Source organism: Ovis canadensis, chromosome 19 (assembly GCF_042477335.2).
Source record: "Ovis canadensis isolate MfBH-ARS-UI-01 breed Bighorn chromosome 19, ARS-UI_OviCan_v2, whole genome shotgun sequence".
Classification (NCBI taxonomy): Eukaryota; Metazoa; Chordata; class Mammalia; order Artiodactyla; family Bovidae; genus Ovis; species Ovis canadensis.
This window is the reverse complement of record NC_091263.1, coordinates 71,905,793-71,927,263: the sequence shown is the minus strand read 5'-3', so window position 1 is coordinate 71,927,263 and position 21,471 is coordinate 71,905,793. Positions and strand designations below refer to the sequence as shown.

The window sequence follows — 21,471 nt, the reverse complement described above, 5'->3', positions numbered from 1 at the left end:
CTCCCCGAGGCGGGGTGGCCTCTGAAACCTGGGTTCTGAGAAAACTGAGTGGACACTTTGTGAGACTTCACAGCAGCGCTTTTGAGGGGGTGCACAGGGGTGTGTTCTGGGTCCCCGAGGTGTGGAGAGCACCCAGCTGTGCTGAGAGCAGGCCCTTCCTCCACGGAGCATCTCGTGGAAAACAGTCTTGGGGAATAAAAGCTATTGACAGTTAACCAACCATCAGAGTGTGGATCCTATCTTGAGAGTGGAAAAGCCAGAGGCTCTGTGTCCTGAGCGACGGTTGTCGTGGAAGTGACAGCCTCGGTTGGTTTTCAAAGATGGATTTCAGGATGCTTCCAAAGCCACTTCTTCAGAGAGAGGAACTTGTATAGTTGCTCAATAAACCTAAACCAGTGACAGGGCCAAGCTGTCAAATTCCATCAAAAGGAGATTTGGTAAAGAGGATGGGCAGATTTCACTGTCTCTACTGCCATGCACCTCCATCACGTACCCTGAGGTAACCCAAAGCTGATGTAACTTGCTACTCGGTATCAGCCCTGGGAGAGCGTGCTTGTCAGATATATATAGGAATCTTTTACATTTTTTCCCAATATTTTATTATGTAGTTAATATATTATTATTACAAAAAATTTCAAACATAAACGTTGAAGGAATTTTGATTATACAGTCAACATTTTACTGTACTTAATCCAGTATCTATTACTCTCTCGTCTATCTCGCTTTTTGATGCTTTTCAAGTATAATGCACCCTGAAAAGTGAAAGTGAAAGCCACTCAGTGAAAGTGAAAGTCACTCATTCCTGTCTGACTGTTCACGACCCAGGCCAGAATACTGGAGTGGGTAGCTGTTCCCTTCTCCAGGGGATCTCCCCAACCCAGAGATCAAACCCAGGTCTCCTACATTGCAGGTAGATTCTTTACCAGCTGAGCCACCAGGGAAGCCCAAGAATACTGGAGTGGGTAGCTGTTCCCTTCTCCAGGGGATCTTCCCAACCCAGGAATCAAACTGAGGTCTCCTACATTGCAGGTGGATTCTTTACCACCTGAGCTAATTCTTCCTAAGAGTTCAATATTTGTGTTATTTTTTTTTCCTTTTGAAGTACAACTTAGGTATGATGAAGTACACCAATCTTGATACTATTTGTTGAGTTTCGACTAACGCATAGCCCTGTAAATCCTTACCTCACCCCCATCCCCAGAGGCAACACACTGGGTTTTATTTCTTTCCTACCATATATTAGTTATATCTTTTAGATCTTCAGATAAGTGGAATCATGGATGGCTTTTTCCTCTCAACACTATGTCTTTAAGAGTCATCCGAATTGTTGCTTACAGTTGGCCATGCCCTTTTATGGCTGAGTAGTATTCCATCTTGCGAATATACCTCTTTGTTTATCCATTCACCAGTTGAAGGACATTTGAGTTGTTTCCAATTTGAGGTGATTATGAATAAAGCCAGTTTAAACTTTTGCATACAGGTTTTTCTGTGAAAATAGGTTTTTATTTTGCCTTGGGTGAATACCTAGGAATGGAATTTCTGGATCACAGAACGATATACATATGGTCTTTCAGAATTTACCAGGTATTTTTCCAAAATGTGTGGCATTTTACAGTCTCTGCAACAGTGTAGTAAATTTGGGAGTTCTGTTTGCTCCACGTCTGTTAGCACTCGGTATTGCCAGTCTTTAATTTTAGCCATTCTGGTGAAAGGGCAGTAGTATCTTAATGTGGTTTTAATTCTTGACAGTAAGCCTTGTGTAAGTCCTCCAGCTTTGTTCTCTTTAAAGGTGGTTTGGGGTCTTTCGTGTTTCCATATAAATGTGTCAATTTCAATAAAAATGTCTGTTAAGATTATGACAGGGATTATTGAATCTATATGTCAATCTGGGGAGAATTAACATCATAGCCATATTAAATCTTCCAATCCATGAATAATTCATTTATTTAATTCCTTAAATTCTGCATTTAATGTTTATACTTTTTAGTATAGAGATTTTTATACTTCTCTCATTTCTGTTACCTTTATTCCTAAGTATTTTATTTTTGGATGCAGTTTTGAATGGAGTTTATTTTCTAGTGTTCACTGATGGTACAAAAATACTTTTAAAAAACAACAATTAATTATCCTGTGCCATCACTAAATTCATTATTAGTTCTGGTAGTTGTTTTGTAATCAAACATATCCTTTTTAAGCACAGGTAGTTTTGCTTCTTCTTTTCTGATCTTGATATCTTTTATTTCTTTTTCTTGCCTTAATGCAATGGCTAGCATCTCCAGTGCAGTGTTGAATTTAATTGGTAACGGGCAGTGTCCTCTTGCTTTGTCTCAGTCTTAGAGGGAAAGCATTAAGTATTTCACTATTGAGTATGATGTTATTGGTGGGTATTTTGTAGATACCCTTTGTCAGATTAAGGAAATTCCCTTCTGTTCATTTATTGGCTGCACTGAGTCTTTGTTGGTGCTCGAGGGCTCTCTCCATTTGCAGTGAGCAGGGGCTACTCTTCTTTGCAGTGAGCTGGGTTCCATGGCTTCTCTTGTTGCAGAGCCCAGGCTCTGGGCCTGCAGCCTCAATAGTTGTAGCACATGGGCATAGCTGCTCTGTGGCACGTGGAATCTTCCTAAAGCAGGGATCAGAGCCATGTCCCCTGCATTGGCAGATGGATTCTTATCCACTGTACCACCGGGAAGACCCAGGAAGTTCCCGTCTATTCCCTAGTTTGCTAAGAGTTTTTATCATGAGTGGATGTTGAATTTTGTCAAATGTTTTTTTCTGATTCAGCGGTCTTAGAAAGTTGATTGGCTTTTATACACAAATTTAACTCCTCCTTCTCTCCCACAGTCATTCTAAATCTCTGTTCATGATCTCATTACATTGTGTTCTTTATGAACATGTATTTGTGCATAAATATGGATGTGTTTATTATAAAAAGTTCTTTATCTACATATAAGAAGCTGTTTCTTTTTCCACCGAGCTCCATGATTTTAAGCCCGGATGCCCTGAGTGCTCCATACTGAAGCACTGTGAAAGAGACCATGGGGGGCTGAGCACAGAATACATTAACAGGGGTAATGACAGTGGAGAATCTGAGTCGCTGACACACCGAATCCGTGGAAGGAACACGCAGTTTTAGGTGTTCGTGAGTTCCGATGCTGGCCCTGCCCCTTCCAAGCTGTGTGATCTTGGGGCATTATTTACCTTCCCTGAGCCTCGGTTTCTTCTTAGCATGGGGGTGACACCTTTCATGAAGATTAAACAAGATAATGTGGAAGTCCCAGGACTCTGTAAACACTGTCGCAGACTGTTAAGTCTCTTTTCCTCCTCGTGACTGGTGCTGGCAAGAAGTAGGGGTGAAGAGCGTTGGATGCTCAGCTGCCGATGGGCGTCTTGCCGTGTTTAACGTCCGTTTCCCCTCTGCCTCTCCGCAGGACACAGTGGCCTTGGAGAGTATGCCCCTGCTTGGCTTCACCGTTGCGCCAGGCAAGGAGGAGGGCAGCAGCGAAGCCAGCCCTACGTTTCATCTTTACCACAAGAAAACCCTATTTTATAGCTTCAAAGCTGAGGATAGCAGTTCGGCTCAGAGGTACCCAAATACCTAGTCCCGCGTTCCCCCCCTCTCCTCTCTCAGAAGGGAGCCAGCTGTCACCCTGGGCTTTGGCTTCTGTTCTTCTCCGGCCCTCCTGTCCTGTCAGGTTCCCTTGGGCCACAGCAGAAGAGCAGGTTGAAGTTCCCAGGCGGACCTCAGACAGACTGTGGGTGGGGTTCCGGGCCACGCAGCGCAGCGCGTGCGGCAGTCCAGGGAGCCCCGAGCTCTTTGGGTTCCCAGCGCATACGCAAGCGCTCTTCATCCTGTAGTCTGTGAACTGTGCAGTCGCGTCATGCTTAAAAAGTGTGCATTCCTTCACTGGAAAATGCTTCCTTGCTAAAAGTACTAACCCTCATCTGGGCCTTTTAAGAAGTCATAATCTTTTTGTGGTAGTAACATCAAAGACCAGTGGTCACAGACCACCACAACAAATCGACTAACAATGGAGAAGTCTGAGATACAGTGAGAATTGCCAAAATGTGCTGCAGAGACACACAGTGAGCAAATAGTGCTGGGAAAATGGTGCTGCTTGCTAGACTTGATGGACACAGGGTTTCCACAACCCTTCAAATGTAGAGAAAATGCAGTGTCTCTGAGCACAGCGGGGTCTGCCTGCATTATGACTCATCCATACGGGCGTGCCTTGATTCAGCAACTGCACTGCACTGCGGGCCTTTTGCTAAATGCGAGGGAAACACACAGAATAGGACCGGGTCGCTCACCTTGGGTTAATGCCACTGTTGTCTCATCACTCTTGGGTTCCGTGACCAGAGTTCCAGGCAGAACCGAGTGTCTCCTCACTTCTATGTTGCAGGTGGATCGAGGCCATGGAAGATGCGAGTGTGTTATAGCAGTCACCCAGCATGTGGACTCAGAGGACACTCCTAGGTTGATGTGTGGACCCTTCCAGAAGCCAGCCCGTGTCTCCACCCGTCCGGACACGCAGCTGGATTCAGCACGGGGCCTGGCCTTCTTGGCTGTCACCCCCTCTCTCACACCTCCACAAGTGGACCCCTTAAGGGATATTTATGGACCTTTTCTGTCTTCGTGTTCTCCACCCTCCCCACTCCAGCGTAAACTATTTCCCTTTCCAGTAGTGCGTTAAAATTTAGTAACATGAAGACGTGGAAACCAGTAGAGAAGTACCCTGTAGAACTTCAGGCTTCTTAGTAGAAACAAGCTGTTACAGTTTTTTTTTTTACTCCTGGTAAACATGATCGCCTTTTATGTCATTGATGTCGGTGCCTCAGGTGAAATGACAAACAACCAGTAAATAACAGCTACTCTCATCAAAAAGCACTTTATTGTTTTACTGAGCAGCAACCTCCGGTTTGATTTTTTTTTCCCCCCAAGGGACTTCTGTAAGTCAGTGGTAGATGGAGTCCTGTGGACTAATTTGCCACCAGCACTGGCTGTGGGGCACCAGCAGGCAACACCGGGAGGGTCCCCCTGGCCTCGGAGGGCACAGGGCCAGGCAGCCCTGGAGCAGAAGTGGAGGACTGTCCCCTCCAAGCGAGCACTCGCCCTGTAGACCGACGCGGCTTCTGAAAGGAGGAAACTGCCTCCTCCCTAAGGCGGTCCTGACACCTCACCAGTGCTGGAAACTCGGCTGCTGGCAGACCCAGCCCTCACCCTGGAGGCCACTGCAGACCCTCCCGAGGGACGGGGTCTGCTTTAATTTATTGCGTGCCTTCCTGAGTTTACCCCGCACAGGCCGACAGCGATGTGCTTGTGAGAACTGTCCTTGTTTTCGACATCATGGTCCTTCTGCTGTATTCCTGAAGCCTTGAAAGAGGAAAGGAGAGAAGACAAGACGTGATGGGAAGGTGAATTCGTGGTGGTGGCCAGTGGCTCTGGACACAGTTGAGGGAGCCTGGAATTGTGGCCTGATGCCCTGTGGGCGCCTGCGGCTTGGTCCCTTCCCGCTGATGACTGCTGCTCATGATGCTGGACGTGTTTTCACATAAAGCAGAGTGGCGGGGGGCCTCCTTGTTACTCTCATCGAAATAAAGAGCAATCATATCATTTTCTGATGTCTTGTCCCCACCTTCCTGTTGTCCTGTTCCCTAAAAAAGAAAAAGGCAGTTGCTAACCAACGTTTTATGAACAGCACCGTCTCCGGGAGTTAGCTTACATTGAATGTTTTCAGGGGAATTTTTTTTTCTAGTTTGCAGTTCTTTAAAAATGTTTGGTTAAACATTTTGAGGACCCAGACTAAGTGATGAGAGAGGTCTTCTTGTTAATTTTTGATGGAATCATTTTCACCATCAGGCATACTGAGATGGGCCTTCTAGACTCTTCGAGCCTTTAAAAAGCACAGCAGGGCACTTCCCTGGTGGTCCAGTGGCTAAGGCTCCACGCTTTCAATCCAGGGGCCTGGGTTCATCCCAGGTCAGGGAACCAGATCCCCTATGTTGCAACTAAGAGTTTGAATGCCACACCTTCAGGCTGCAATGAAGCTCTAAGGTCCTGCCTGTACAGCTAAGACCTAGTGCAGCCAAATAAATAAATAATTTTTAAAATTTTTTACTTAAAAATTTTAATTTATATTTAATTAATATGTATATATTTTTTAAGTGCAGCAGGACTTCAGAGAGGAAGTGGGCACTTCCCCAGCCTGCCTGTACTGTGACCCATTGTCACTTTCTGAGTTCCAGGGAGAATTATGTGTCCGGAAGTCCCTTGAAGATTTCTTCCCCCGAGTAACATCCTATTTCTGATACTCTGTAAAGGAGCTGTGACAGGGCTATTTATTGCCCCTGATAGAAACCCCGGTTGTAGATAGAACACACTGGATGGGTCTTGTAAAAGGAGGGAGCCACAGAGGTCTTCCACAGCTCCTGTGTGGCGACCCACCTGGTTACCTGGGCGCCTTGTTTTCTCCTGTGCTCCCCCTGGTTCTCGGTGGACTCTTTCTACTGGCCCACTTTGCTCATTGTCCCTTGGCCGCCCCTTTCTCTGTCCAACTTGTCTTACGTGTTCACGTCACTGTCTGTCCACTGGGTGAGCCCGGAGTAACTCAGGGGAAGCCGCCCACCTGGCTGATGGTGCTGCTTCTCCCTGGGCCAGGAGGCTGGAGGAGCAACCACCCACGGCCCCACAATTTACTGCTTCTCCGCCTCCCCGCCTTGGGTGCTGGGAAGCCCCTCCTGCATGTCCCTAGCAGAGTGCATTTCTAGGGAGGACGCTGTGCTGTGGCTCAGGAACCAGCAGCTCGGAGCCCCCAGAGACTCTCCTGGCCCCCCAGAGTGTTCAGCGCACACCAGCTGTTTGTCAAAGCGGACCGCAGGCCCCGGCCCTGGAAGGCAGGTAGCACTCCCTTTAACTGCGGTGGTTTCACAGCTTTCCTGAGACTGGGTGCATCTCTCCAGCCTGGATGGGGCCTCATCAGCAGGAAGAAGTGTGATTGTGGTCACCGACACAGCACACACGTGCACACGGGAGTGTCTGGGGACGGTGCTTGAGGTCCTGGGTCCCCTTAATGAAGCTTCTGGGTGTCAGAAATCCGCTGAGTTGTTCTACTCAGGCTGACAGACGCCCCTGGACACAGCCTGGGCCGGAGAGGCATGGGGGCTGACGCCAGGGTGGTGTTGGTGCGTGCACGTCAGGGCTAAAGTGTGCAGCTCGGAGCCCTTTCTCCGTCTAGTCCAACCTCTCGTTTGATTGATAATGGAGATGGCGTCGCTGAACAGCGAGGCTATAAATCAGGACGAGGCCACCTGGGCTGGGAGTGCTAGGAGCAGATGGAGCCCAGCTTTCTGTCTGCCTTGGAACAAAGTCAACAACATTCTGGAAGATTCTTCCATTCATGGCTTCAGCCTGGGGTATGCGGCCTCTGTGAGCAGGGAGGCTTCTGTGCTTCCACGTGTTAACTGTCAGTTGAGGGGACAATTGTGTCCACACTAAGATGTCTGTTTTTCAATAGCAAGGAAAAGGAAACTAACCTCACGCTGCGTTAGACAGCTAGGAGATCAGCTCAACCAGAGGCAGGAAAGCAGGGTGGCTTCAGGGCTGGGCAGTGACTCCCAAGCTCCAGACTCTTTGGGTTTCTCTGACCTACTGTCCATTGTAAGCTTGATTTCAAGGCTGGTTCCCAAGAGACTAACCACTGACTACCCCCAGTGGTGGGGGCTGTAGCTTTTTCTTAGAAGCACTGAGCAGGCCCTGCACATGGCTGCCGGACCACGTTTAGTGAGCTGGTCACTGTGAAGGGCACCAAGATGACCCGCATAGATCAGTCAGCTGGGGGAAAGGAGTGGGGTGGGCCGGTTGCTGGGGACTCACCCCCAGGGGCCACTCTCTGGAACCACATCTTTTGAGAAGAAGACTGTGGTTTGGATTAGTGTAGTGCAAGGGCTGTGCCTTCCTGTGAATTTGGGGTATGTTTGGTGGGAGAGTAACTTACATAAGCGTTATTGGGGCATCTGTTACGTATATTGCTATTACTTTGTCCAAGGTAAGGAGCAGCGGCTGCGCTTTGCTGGAGCAGCCGTGAAGAGATACTCCACCCCCAAGGTAAGAGAAACACAACTAAGATGGTAGCTGTTGCAAGAGGGCATCAGAGGGCAGACACACTGAAACCATACTCACAGAAAACTAGTCAATCTAATCACACTAGGACCACAGCCTTGTCTAACTCAGTAAAACTAAGCCATGCCTGCGGGGCAACCCAGGCAACCCAAGATGGGTGGGTCATGGTGGAGAGGTCTGACAGAATGTGGTCCACTGGAGAAGGGAATGGCAAACCACTTGAGTATTCTTGTCTTGAGAACCCCATGAACAGTATGAGAAGGCAAAATGATAGGATACTGAAAGAGGAAATCCCCAGGTCAGTAGGCACCCAACACGCTACTGGAGATCAGTGGAGAAATAACTCCAGAAAGAATAAAGGGATGGAGCCAAAGCAAAAACAGTACCCAGCTTTGGATGTGACTGGTGATGGAAGCAAGGTCCGATGCTATAAAGAGCAATATTGCATAGGAACCTGGAATGTCAGGTCCATGAATCAAGGCAAATTGGAAGTGGTCACACAGGAGATGGCAAGGGTGAACATCGACATTCTAGGAATCAGCGAACCAAAATGGACTGGAATGGGTGAATTTAACTCAGATGACTGTTATATCTACTACTGTGGGCAGGAATCTCTCAGAAGAAATGGAGTAGCCATCATGGTCAACAAAAGAGTCTGAAATGCAGTACTTGGATGCAATCTCAAAAACAACAGAATGATCCCTGTTCGTTTCCAAGGCAAACCATTCAATATCACAGTAATTAAGTATATGCCCCAACCAGTAACACTGAAGAAGCTGAAGTTGAATGGTTCTGTGAAGACCTACAAGACATTTTAGAACTAACACCCAAAAAAGATGTCCTTTTCATTATAGGGGACTGGAATGCAAAAGTAGGAAGTCAAGAAACACCTGGAGTAACAAGCAAATTTGGCCTTGGAATGCGGAATGAAGCAGGGCAAAGACTAACAGAGTTTTGCCAAGAAGATGCACTGGTCATAGCAAACACCCTCTTCCAACAACACAAGAGAAGTCTCTACACATGGACATCACCAGATGGTCAACACCGAAATCAGATTGATTATATTCGTTGCAGCCAAAGATGGAGAAGCTCTATACAGTCAACAAAAACAAGACCAGGAGCTGACTGTGGCTCAGATCATGAACTCCTTATTACCAAATTCAGACTTAAATTGAAGAAAGTAGGGAAAACCGCTAGACCATTCAGGTATGACCTAAATCAAATCCCTTATGATTATACAGTGGAAGTGAGAAATAGATTTAAGGGTCTAGATCTGATGGATAGAGTGCCTGATGAATATGGACTGAGGTTCGTGACATTGTATAGGAGACAGGGATCAAGACCATCCCCATGGAAAAGAAATGCAAAAAAGCAAAATGGCTGTCTGGGGAGGCCTTACAAATAGCTGTGAAGAGAAGAGAGGCAAAAAGCAAAGGAGAAAAGGAAAGATACAAGCATCTGAATGCAGAGTTCCAAAGAATAGCAAGAAGAGATAAGAAAGCCTTCTTCAGCGATCAATGCAAAGAAATAGAGGAAAACAACAGAATGGGAAAGACTAGAGATCTCTTCAAGAAAATCGGAGATACCAAGGGAACATTTCATGCAAAGAAGGACTTGATGCAAGGACAGAAACGGTCTGGACCTAACAGAAGCAGAAGATATTAAGAAGAGGTGGCAAGAATACACAGAAGACTGTACAAAAAAGATCTTCACAACCCAGATAATCACGATGGTGTGATCACTCATCTAGAGCCAGACATCCTGGAATGTGAAGTCAAGTGGGCCTTAAAAGCATCACTATGAACAAAGCTAGTGGAGGTGATGGAATTCCAGTTGAGCTGTTTCAAATCCTGAAAGATGATGCTGTGAAAGTGCTGCACTCAATATGCCAGGAAATTTGGAAAACTCAGCAGTGGCCACAGGACTGAAAAGGGTCAGTTTTCATTCCAATCCCAAAGAAAGGCAATGACAAAGAATGCTCAAACTACCACACAATTGCACTCATCTCACATGCTAGTAAAGTAATGCTCAAAATTCTCCAAGCCAGGCTTCAGCAATACGTGATCCATGAACTTCCTGATGTTCAAGCTAGTTTTAGAAAAGGCAGAGGAACCAGAGATCAAATTGCCAACATTCACTGGATCATGGAAAAAGCAAGAGAGTTCCAGAAAAACATCAATTTCTGCTTTATTGACTATGCCAAAGCCTTTGACTGTGTGGATCACAATAAACTGTGGAAAATTCTGAAAGAGATGGGAATACCAGATCACCTGACCTGCCTCTTGAGAAACCTATATGCAGGTCAACAAGCAACAGTTAGAACTGGACATGGAACAACAGACTGGTTCCAAGTAGGAAAAGGAATACATCAAGGCTGTATATTGTCACCCTGCTTATTTAACTTCTATGCAGAGTACATCATGAGAAACGCTGGACTGGAAGAAACACAAGCTGGAATCAAGATTGCCAGGAGAAATATCAATAACCTCAGATATGCAGATGATACCACCCTTATGGCAGAAAGTGAAGAGGAGCTAAAAAGCCTCTTGATGAAAGTGAAAGAGGAGAGTGAAAAAGTTGGCTTAAAGCTCAACATTTAGAAAACGAAGATCATGGCATCTGGTCCCATCACTTCATGGGAAATAGATGGGGAAACAGTGGAAACACTGTCAGACTTTATTTGGGGGGGGGCTCCAAAATCACTGCAGATGGTGATTGCAGCCATGAAATTAAAAGACGCTTACTCCTTGGAAGAAAAGTTATGACCAACCTAGATAGCATATTCAAAAGCAGAGACATTACTTTGCCAGCAAAGGTCCATCTAGTCAAGGCTATGGTTTTTCCTGTGGTCATGTATGTATGTGAAAGTTGGACTGTGAAGAAGGCTGAGCGCCGAAGACTTGATGCTTTTGAACTGTGGTGTTGGAGAAGACTCTTGAGAGTCCCTTGGACTGCAAGCAGATCCAACCAGTCCTTTCTGAAGGAGATCAGCCCTGGGATTTCTTTGGAAGGAATGATGCTAAAGCTGAAACTCCAGTATTTTGGCCACCTCATGCAAAGAGCTGACTCATTGGTAAAGACTCTGATGCTGGGAGGGATTGGGGGCAGGAGGAGAAGGGGACGACGGAGCATGAGATGGCTGGATGGCATCACTGACTCAATGGACATGAGTTTGATTGAACTCCGGGAGTTGGTGATGGATAGGGAGGCCTGGAGTGCTGCGATTCATGGGGTCGCAAAGACTTGGACACGACTGAGCGACTGAACTGAACTGAACTGAACTTACATAAGCGTTATTGGGGCATCTGTTACATATATTGCTATTACTCTAAGTGACTTTGGGGAAGCTGGTTTGATGTTACTTGTATTTTAAGCCCCTAATCAAACAATTACTAAATCAGCAGCCAACAGCACTGACCTCTCACGAGCTCCTAGGAGACGTTTGTGTGATTATTAACAACAAATAATAAATAGCAAGCATCTCAGCATGAAGGAGTCTTAAGCACCTTAACCCCGATCCTCCATTTAATTGTCCCAAGGACCTGTTGCGGTGAGTTCTTATTATCTCTGTTTGCAGATGAGGAAACTGGGGAATAGAAACCTTGTGTCACTAGCCCGGGGTTGCACACTCACAATCGGGAAACCTATGCTTATAACTGCTGATACTCTTGAGTTATTAATATTTTCTCAGACTTGCAAGGTGAAGTCCCTCCTAAAATCAACAGAAAACTCTGACGGCCGTGGACCAATCAGTAGGACCTTTTCCCCAAAGTCATAACACACACACGATGCATTTCATTATCCAACCATGTACGTAATCCAGTGTTATTTCAGTATTTCATTGCAGTTCTGTTTTTCTGCAATCATATGCACAAGGTTTGCTTCAACTTAAGATGGGGTATTTAAAATCCAGCTTAATATTTAAAATCCAAAGTACACATGCTTTAAAAGGTTTTAACATTTCATGCTTCTAGTCATTCAGTTGACACGTTAGGAGGCACACGCACATATGAAGCATTTTTAAGGCAAGTGACCTCGGGGATTCATCACGTTTCTCACATAATGGAATAGATTAGAATTTCTAAGATGTATTTATAAATAATAATCTAGCCGCCCCTTGCCGGGAGCTCTGCCGGAACATGGCGGCGGCCGCGGAGCTGACGCTGCTGGAGAAGTCTCAGGGGCTGAGTAAAGGGAACAAGCACAGCGCTCAGGGCGAGCGCCAGATTCCAGTTCTTCAGACAAACAATGGTCCAAATCTAACGGGACTGACTACCATAGCAGCTCACCTAGTCAAGCAGGCCAGCAAGGAATGTTTGCTGGGGAGCCGGCAGAGGAGAAAGCCGTGGTTCAGCGGTGGTTAGAATACAGGGTAAGGGGTGGACGGACACTCCAGTAGAGACGACATCCACACTGTCCTGAAGGATCTTAATTCACACCTTGAAGATAAAGTCTACCTTACAGGATATAACTTCACATTAGCAGATATCCCGTTGTGTTATGGGCTTCATCGCTCTATTGTTAACCTGACAGTTCAAGAGAAGGAGAAATACCTTATCGTGTCGCGCTGGTTTCGTCACATTCAGCACTGTCCAGGCATTAGGCAGCATCTGTCTAGTGTTGTCTTCATCAAGAACAGGCTATATACTAACTCCCAGCAGAAGCCACCTGCGCCCCGCCCAGAAGAGGGAGTAACCCATGGCCAGTGGGAAGTGTGTTTCAGACCAGAGGACGGTCGTGAACTGATATGCACCCATTCTGTTTGTTGAAGTTGGTAGAATTTAAGTACAGACTCATGTCCCAGCGTGTTGTCTGTTTTTTTTAGTTGACATTTTGCAGTTTTTTTTAATGTAAAACTTCAGCTGCTGTCAAAACTTGAGTTGAAATCAAGTTATCAATTATCTTGGTTTTTATAGATATAGATGAAATTTCTGTTAATGAAAGTTGCAAATCAGTGGTTTAATCTGAAAAAAAAAAGTCCTTCCAGGGATTGATGTATTTGACTGGTTATTGACCTCTTTCATCTTGTAAAATTCATTTCCCCCTTCTGCGTATTTCTAGTAGTTTGTTGATTAACAGCTAGAGTAAATTGTCACCAAGGAGACAAAAGGGGGAGACAGATGGATTTGTCTTTCGATATTTATGTGAGCCAGTAAAGGTGGTTGAGAAAAAAAATAAAATAAAATAAAAAAATAAATAATAATCTAAAAATTGATCAATTACTTGCTATTCTCAAACCCTTTGTGAACTTTTATCCTGTGGTCAAGTCATGCCTGAAGGTTGCAGTTACTATGTGTCCTGTAAGAACGGACAAGTCTTATTTTGGGGTGGAAGCCATCATTCCCTTGCCTCTCCAGTTCCTAGGGAGATAGAACACCTCTGTGTCCTGGGGCGGGGGGGTCATGTCCCCAAGGGACAGGGCTATTTCCAGAAGTGAAACCAAGCAGGGCACAGCCGGGGGCCTGTCGGTCATGTGAAGCCAGACCAGTGTTGTCGGGCTGACCACCCATGTACCACATGCTACAAACAGAGCCTGGACCGCTTTACCAAGGCTGCCCCCCTGGGGCGCGGCAGGTAACACTGGCAGGGGAGCCAGGCCAGGGGACAGCTCTGTAGGTTCTGGGGCCTGAGATGGCCAGCATGAAGTGGAGTTCATCCCCACCTTGCCTGCGTGGCCTTGGGCTCCTCCGTGGCTCAGCCCTCTCTTCTGGGGTTCCCTTATCTAGGTACAAGTGCCCTCGGGACAGTGTGGATGTGCAGGCTGGGGATCTGGGCTTGGGAGGGTCTGGGAAGGTTTTCAGAGTCAAAGCTTGGTCTGTGGGCAGTGACCCCAGCTTGTGGCCAGGCTTGGAGTCAGCAGTGGAGAGTCAGATTCTGAGCTGAAGAGGAGACCCAAGGGCATCTGGAATGATGTGTTAGGAATGAGGGCTGTCATTGGTACCATGATAAGACTTCAAGGCACCTTTTAGAGTTCGACACTGTGCCAGACGATCTCAGGAAGAATACACGGCCGAGGCGGTGGACATTGGAGGGGAAACCAGCCCGCCTCGGTCAGACCAGGGACTGCAGAGCCGCTGCCTGGCACGGCAACATCCCCTTCCACAGAACTCTCAGGAGAAGCTTAACGTCCCGTGGCCTCCCTCACAGTGTCCTGGTGATCATGGAGCGATTTTGCAGACACGCTGTGTACGTGGCCGGGGTCTCTTCTGTGGACAGGTGATTGATGATGTCTTACAGTAAAGGGCGTTCTGTGTTGGCAGAGCAGAGTGACGGGTCTCTTCTCTGTGCTGATCACCTTTCAAGGGTGATGTTGTAACAGTGTGGGGAGCGAAAGAGAAGCTTGGACAAGAGAAAATCTGTATTCAGAAAGCACAAAGCAAAAAAGAAAGGGGGAAAAAAAAAAGCACCATAAATGAAGTTTCTTTATCCTTGTTTTTCAAACTCTGGAAGTAAGTTACAAATCAGTGTCATGGATGACAACCAGGACCCCGTCCTGCCTCACACAACAGAGAGCAAAGTAGAAGGCACCAGAATATTCCATCATTGCCAGGGACCAGGTTCATGGCATTTTTGTTTTAATCATATGTATATACATATATACTATATATATATATGCAGCTTCTCTGGTGGCGCTAGTGCTAAAGAACCCACCTGTCAATACAAAGGATGGAAGAGACGGGTTCAGTCCTTGGGTTGGAAGATCCCCTGGAGGAGGGCGTGGCAACCCGCTGCAGTATTCTTGCCTGGATAATCCCATGGGCAGAGGAGCCTGGCGGGTTCACAGTCCACAGGGCTGCAAAGAGTCAGACACGACTGAAGTGGCTAGGCACACATACACGCCTACTATATATGATGTGCTGCTTGTTGATGTAAAATAAATTTATACTTAATAGATTATGGTCAAAAAACTTTTTGAACCACTGGCTTAAGAGTATCAGGTAAGGGGGGAAAAATAAAAAGCACAAAGTTTCGATTAGACAAATTAGACAAACCAAAACAGAAGAATTACAGTCATGTATTCAAAAGTCACGGCACTTGGTTTTATGTTCTAAAAGCTTCAAAATACTACAAAGAGGAAAATGTATCAAATTCATGGCAAATCTACAAAAACTCTGTTTTTCTGGAAACTGTCTTTGCTGATTGAAACTCTGATCCACTCATAAATATTGACTTTCCTAGCACAAAGAGATGCTGATTTACCTGTCATTTCCGAAATGTCTTTGAACAAATAAAATTTCATGTTGAAACCTGGAGCCTCAAGAAGCAGCTAGATAACGAGGAAACATGCATTTCTTGGCTCCTTCCCAAAACCTACTGAAAGGACAGTAAATGAATAAAAAGATATAACCTGAAGGACAGAGAAAATCCAAGAGGCACAGAGTGTGGAAACTGTAATTTTTGGAAGATACAACATGCAGGGACAGTGACGGCTACCTTGGCACAGAACTTGAACACTAAAGTGCCCCCAGGGGGAGATGCCAGCCAGACACACTGGCCCCTGCTTCCCAAACAGGCTCAGAAGCCAGAGGCACAGGGTCTGGGAAGGCCACGATGGGGGTAAAGACAGGAGCGCCAGTTGAGTGTCTTATAAGGAACCCTGACCCCACACTATGCAGACTGCTCTGTAGTGACTGCTCTCCTCCTGCCCTGGCAGGAGACAGGAAGTTTATTCAAATTACAAGAACTAGAAGAGGAACAGGCCCCCATCCGCAACACACACACACACACACACACACACACACACACACACATGCACGCACACGCACACACAGAGACACACACACGCACTTTGGATTCAACTTCTAAACGGGGGGCTTGTTTTCTGCCTGCCAAGTTCCCTTCCTTGAGATGCAAACTGTATGCTCAATAGAATCACAATTCTGAGTTCCACACTGTTTTTGTCGAAATACTACCACTGCCATCTGAAGGTGGCAGAAAGGACCCCTGGAAAGGGCTTTCAATCGCCCTGGCTCAGGAGTTTGGATTTTATCTGCTTACTCGAAGGTCCCAAACTAGTTCTGAGGCCCAGAACCATAAGAGATGCTGCTTGGCCTGCAGAGTTTAGAAACCGGTTGAAAACTGCCAGTACTTGAGAGGTAAGAGATTTCACATTTACACGTCTGGATTCCTGGCTTCTCTTGAGAAATCTGAGATACGGTGTCTCTGGGCCGCATTCCAGGTGCCGGTGAGGGGGCTCTATCTCTTTAAGTGGGTAGTGAGCTCGCCAGGGGTCACTAACACCATTTAACATATGAATGGTGCCTCCCCGAGACTGCCTGCTAGACTCCTACCCCAACTCAAGGTCCTCACCTTAGGCATCTGAGTTTTCCCTTCAGCCCTAAGCAACGCAGAACCATTAAAAGAACTTCTTAAACAGAAGAGGGCTAGGAGTGGCTGTTTCAGCAGCAGCACAAAGGGAGCAAGGAAGGGTGGATGAGTGAATGGATAAGGGGGAAGCTACTTGGATTAGTTAGGAAGGCTAGGAAACCACAGCAGTTAAGACAGAGACAAGACCTAAACTTGGGGCCAGAGGAGGAGGGGCCAAATGTGAGGGTAAAACCAAGGGGATTTGTGCTGTTTAGACCCTCAGTCTTGACTGTTGCACCCAGAGCTCCCTGGAAGCCGGAGGCCTCTAGCAGCGGCCCCTCTCTCCCCAAGGCTGAGGGTGGAATCCAAAGCAAAGCACTTAAGAGAGAGGCTTTTCCAAGGAATCTCTGCTTTGAGGTGCATTTCCTGGGCTACATTGAACAGGTTGTGGGGTGGAACTCATCTCTTAGCAAACTCAAGGAATGCTGTTTTAGACGGCTGACAGCCCCAAGTGGCTTAGCTCTTGAAGTGGTGCTGGGTTAGTAAAGAACTCCAAGCCTCACGACTCAAAGAGGCCCAATTAGATGACGTTTATAAACACAACATACTCCCGAGCATAGTCTAAAACAGGGGACCAAGGGCAGGCAGATTTTTTAAAAGTAGGTTTATTTATTTGCCATGCCTCGTGGGATGCAGGATCTTAGTTCCCCGTCCAGGGGTCAAACCTGTGCCCTCTGCCGTGGAAGCGTGGTCTTAACCACTGGACCACCAGGGAAGTCCCAGCAGGTGCCCTCTTCTGAGAAGGTAGTCTGATTTTCCCTTATGTTTTCAAGATAATGTGGACCAAGCACAGCTTATTAAGGCATGGGATCCAGGGGGCAGAAACCAAAGAGTTAGCACTTCCCCGACCAGGGATTGAATATCCCTGGTCATGCTGCTCAGCGTGGCCAAAAAACCAAATAGAAACAACAAAAACCCCTTAGAGTCATGACTCAGTAAAAGCCATTCCAGAGCGGCCCGGGACCCACTCTTGCAGAGTTCCTATGTTCCAGAACCATCCATCCACCGCAGCACTGGGCTTCCTCTCCCTGGGAAGAACAAGGGCCACTGATACAGAAGCTGGGACTTCCCCAAGTAAGCTTCTGCCGTGACAAAGCTCGACTGTGACAGAATCACAGAGGTGGGTAGAAGAGAAAGGTTTCCTTCTTTTCGAAGTCCTCCAGGACAGAAGAGACGAAGCAGAAGGCATTCCCTAGCGGCCCCAACCATTCTCAGTGGCTAGGCTTTCACTGCCCAGCGCGTGGGCTCAATCCTGGTTTGGAAACTAAGATCCCTCAAGCTGGGCAGCATGACCAAAATATATATATAACTTAGCAGAAATCACTACCGATAAATGTCCCAGCATATGCCAGCCAGGTGACTTTGCAGATGTTATTCTCCCTCTGTTAAAGGTTTTCTGCCTCTTCAGTTGTGAAAAAAATAAGAAAAAATACCATCTACTTCAAAGGGCTATTGTTAAGATTAAACAGGATAATGTGTAACTATAAGGAATGTGCAATCTGGTATTCAGTGATTACATCTATTCATATTCCAAGTTTTTTTTTTTAAAAGGCTAGTAACAATTATGTGAGGTTTAAAAGTTTATTTTACAAACATGTCATAATTATATAAATGACAGAAGTGTCACAAATACTATATACAATAACAAGCTATTACAGAAAAATGATACAAAGATGTACATAAGTACTTATGAAGGTAATCATTAAGTCTTCCTAGTCTATGAAAATAAAAAGGAAAAACCATTATTTACGCTATCACAAAAGCCATACCTTTTAGGTAAAAAGAAACTCTACTTGATAACAGTAATTTGAAAAACTTAGCATGTCTACAACTATTATTTAAAACTTGATTTTCATTAACACATCATTTAAACACAGATAAGCTTGGATGCAAAAAACATGTACTCAGGTACAAAATGAAAACTGCGTGATCTACTTCCTGCTCTGTTAATGACTGCAGAACAGACCTGTTTAAGTGCTGTGGGGAAAAAGACCTGTCCCGAGGACCACAGAGGCCGAGGAGGGAATGGCTGCATCTCATTCACAAGCTCTGTGTAGGGAGCTAGAAGGCCCGGGCTCACAGGCCAGCTCCAGGAAGTCCAACTAAACCATGTTTTCACTTGAGTTCATCTGTAAAAACGAGCTGATGATACCAACACTGTTCATCATACACTGTTGCTGGGAAAAGCATTCACTAGGTGCCCACTTCATACCCACTGTGTACTAGGTACTGTGCTGAGGGCTGAGATAAGGACAAGGCACATTTCAGTACAGGCTCAGTGTGGGTAGGTGCTGAGGCAATGCAGATACAAGTTCTGGGTACTGCCAGATAGATCATTCCCAGTGCTTCTGTGAGTAAATAGTCTTCAGGCAGTCAAGAAGTTAAAAGAAATTCTTGAACGAGAAGTTTTCCTTTTGCCACACGTTTTTGGAGTTCGCTCAGTGACTTGAGCCCGTGGCGTGCATCAGAATGACCTGGGATGCCCAGTAGACATGCTCATGCCAGGCCCCACCCAGAGCTTTCAGACCCAGCATGCGCCTGGAAGTTCTGAAGTGCACTCCCCAACCAAGAATACTTTAAAGGTTGATAAAACAACTTTCAAAGTAACTGTGAATGCAAATGTGGATACTTCCTATTAATAGTCAAAAAAAAAAAAAAGTACAGCTAGTGTAACACGTGTGTATTTTTGTTATTATAAAATCCATCAAGCGTTACAAAGTCACTTAACAGTTACCACGAAAAACTTCTGCCCAACACACAGTGGAGGAAAAAATGGCAGTGCCCACCTCAGTTTGCAGAGGCCTGTCACCTGCTGATACTGTGACAGCAGCCTGCCAGTGCATGTCCACCTGCTTCTGTTTCCTGAGGCACAAAAGTGCTCAGGATTATGAAGGCTTGCTATTACATTTTTTAAAAAGTCTTCATTAATTTGTTACAATATTGCTTCTGTTTTTTTGCCCACAAGGCATGTGGGATCTTAGCTCCTGGACCAGGCCTCCCCTTCCTTGCATTGGAAAGCCAAACTTAACCACCGGACCGCCAGGAAGGTCCTGCTATTACTGTTAATATCAACATTAACCAAAGTTTTAACCGGCAATTTACTGACCACTACTACAAACAGAGCAAACTGATGTGGCATGGCTTACAACAGAAAAGTTCAAAAGGACTGTATCGGAGATTTGGCTTCACTTTCTGCACCTGTAGCACCAGGGAGGTCACTTTTCTGGGCATCAGTTCTTTCACCTCAGGTAAAATGAAACAGCAGTGGCTTGTTCACAGAACTGCGAGTATTAAATGGAGAAAATCATAAGCCATCAGAGAAACATTATTGTTTAGTATTCATTTCAAAATCTAGTACAGTTCTGTTTGCCCCCCCCAAAAAAAAACCCCCACAAAAAACCTCAATGTATTTATTTTAAAGCTATAGCTAGAAGTGGTATACAACATTGAAAACCTAATTTGGGGGGAGGAAAGTACACAATTACAAGTTTCGTGTTTTTTTTGAGTTTTTTTTAATTTTAAAATCTTTAATTCTTACATGTGTTCCCAAACATGAACCCCCCTCCCACCTCCCTCCCCATAACATCTCTGTGGGTCATCCTCACAATTACAAAGCAGTACATGTTTACAAGGATTTATCATCAAGATACTGTGTTCCCTTAGGCATATCATTTGACATTTCTGGTTCTCATCTTCCTCTTCCTTGAGAGGTGAAAACAAGGAAAATGGGTCTGTTAAAGCATTTCCTATCAAATAAAAATATTATAAGATTATGGACAAAATACTCAAAGTTGAGGTCACACTGATAAAAGCTAAATGGCTACTGGTTAAAAAAAAAAGGTTAAACCATCCATCTTCGAGTAAGAATTTATTAATAATAAACAAGAAAAGTTCAGAAAAAAATCAATTAGCAGCGGATCTTAGGCCTATCAAAAGGCACGGTCATCAAGCGGTCTGCCCTATGCAGCTCAGGGCATCCCAAATAAAACGGCAGCCTGCACCATGCAAAGCAAGTAAAACCATCACTATGAGAGAAATATCTAGGGAATACCTACAACCCAAGATTCATAGGATCAAGAGGAGCAACTGTATTTGTATACGTAAGCCAACTCTACAAGAAGTTTCTTTGTATACACTTTAGCATTGTTGCACTTCATTGGTAGGACTGATTGATGCTGAAGCTGAAGCTCCAATCCTTTGGCCACCTGATGAGAACTGACTCACTGGGAAAGACCCCGATGCTGGGAAAGACTGAAGGCAGGACAAGGGACGGCAGAGGATGAGACGGTTGGATGGCATCACCGACTCGATGGACATGAGTTTGAGCAAGCTCCGGGAGTTGGTGATGGACACGGAGGCCTGGCGTGCTGCAGTCCATGGGATCCCCAAGAGTCGGACACGAGTGAGCGACTGAACTGAACGGAGGCACTGTTGTTCAGTTTCAAATCGCGAGGAGACTCTGGACGTAAGACTTGGGGCATATATTCCAGAAAAGACAGTGACAGGCTTGGGAGGGCTTCAACACGTTACCTGATACTCCCAGAAGCTGGTGCATCCTCGGATCATCCGGACCGAGGGCACGAACCGTTCAACGCCCACCCAACAAACCACCCACTTCCGCCCTCCGGGCGCTCCGCCGCCATCACTTCTTCAGTCCACAAGCACAGAGGCTTCGGCTGGGCTCGGCGGAGGCCCGGGTGGGGGACGTTACGGCGAGAACACCGTCCCCATCCGGCCTCGAGGAGCTCGCGGGCGGGCCACTCCGAATAACGGGGAGGCCGGCGTTCCCGGCCTTTGACAACGCCCAGCCAACCCCACGCCCCGACGACCTCGGCGTTTAAGCTCCTCGGTGGCCGTATGGCGGCGCGGCCGAGCCCGGACGGAGACCCCGGCGGACACCGGAGCCGCCGCCCGGGCCGCGGCCGCGGAGGGGCCTGCCGGAGCGGCGCGGCCGGCGCGTTCCGGCGCGCGCGCGCGCCTCAGCCAAT

At 46.4% G+C, this 21,471-nt stretch overlaps 1 protein-coding gene, 1 long non-coding RNA gene and 1 pseudogene across 5 annotated transcripts in view; 2 read left to right on the top strand and 1 right to left on the bottom strand.

Annotated features, from left to right (window-relative positions):
• Positions 1-5,611, top strand: part of FGD5 (FYVE, RhoGEF and PH domain containing 5) — a 118,918-nt gene extending 113,307 nt beyond the window's left edge. For all 4 annotated transcript variants that reach the window (XM_069561033.1, XM_069561030.1, XM_069561032.1 and 1 more), the window contains 2 exons: positions 3,429-3,583; positions 4,401-5,611. In XM_069561033.1, coding sequence (XP_069417134.1) covers positions 3,429-3,583; positions 4,401-4,437 — 192 coding nt within the window. In that variant the 3' untranslated portion in view covers positions 4,438-5,611. The remainder of the gene's footprint in view (positions 1-3,428; positions 3,584-4,400) is intronic.
• Positions 5,612-12,145: 6,534 nt separating this feature from the next.
• LOC138424312 (eukaryotic translation elongation factor 1 epsilon-1 pseudogene) lies at positions 12,146-13,279 on the top strand (annotated as a pseudogene).
• A 4,771-nt stretch (positions 13,280-18,050) lies between these two features.
• On the bottom strand, positions 18,051-21,468 carry LOC138424311 (uncharacterized). Its single transcript, XR_011250744.1, has 2 exons — positions 21,014-21,468; positions 18,051-19,764 (listed from the first exon to the last, which is right to left on the bottom strand). It is a non-coding gene; the product is annotated as an uncharacterized lncRNA (long non-coding RNA).
• Positions 21,469-21,471: the final 3 nt, after the last annotated feature.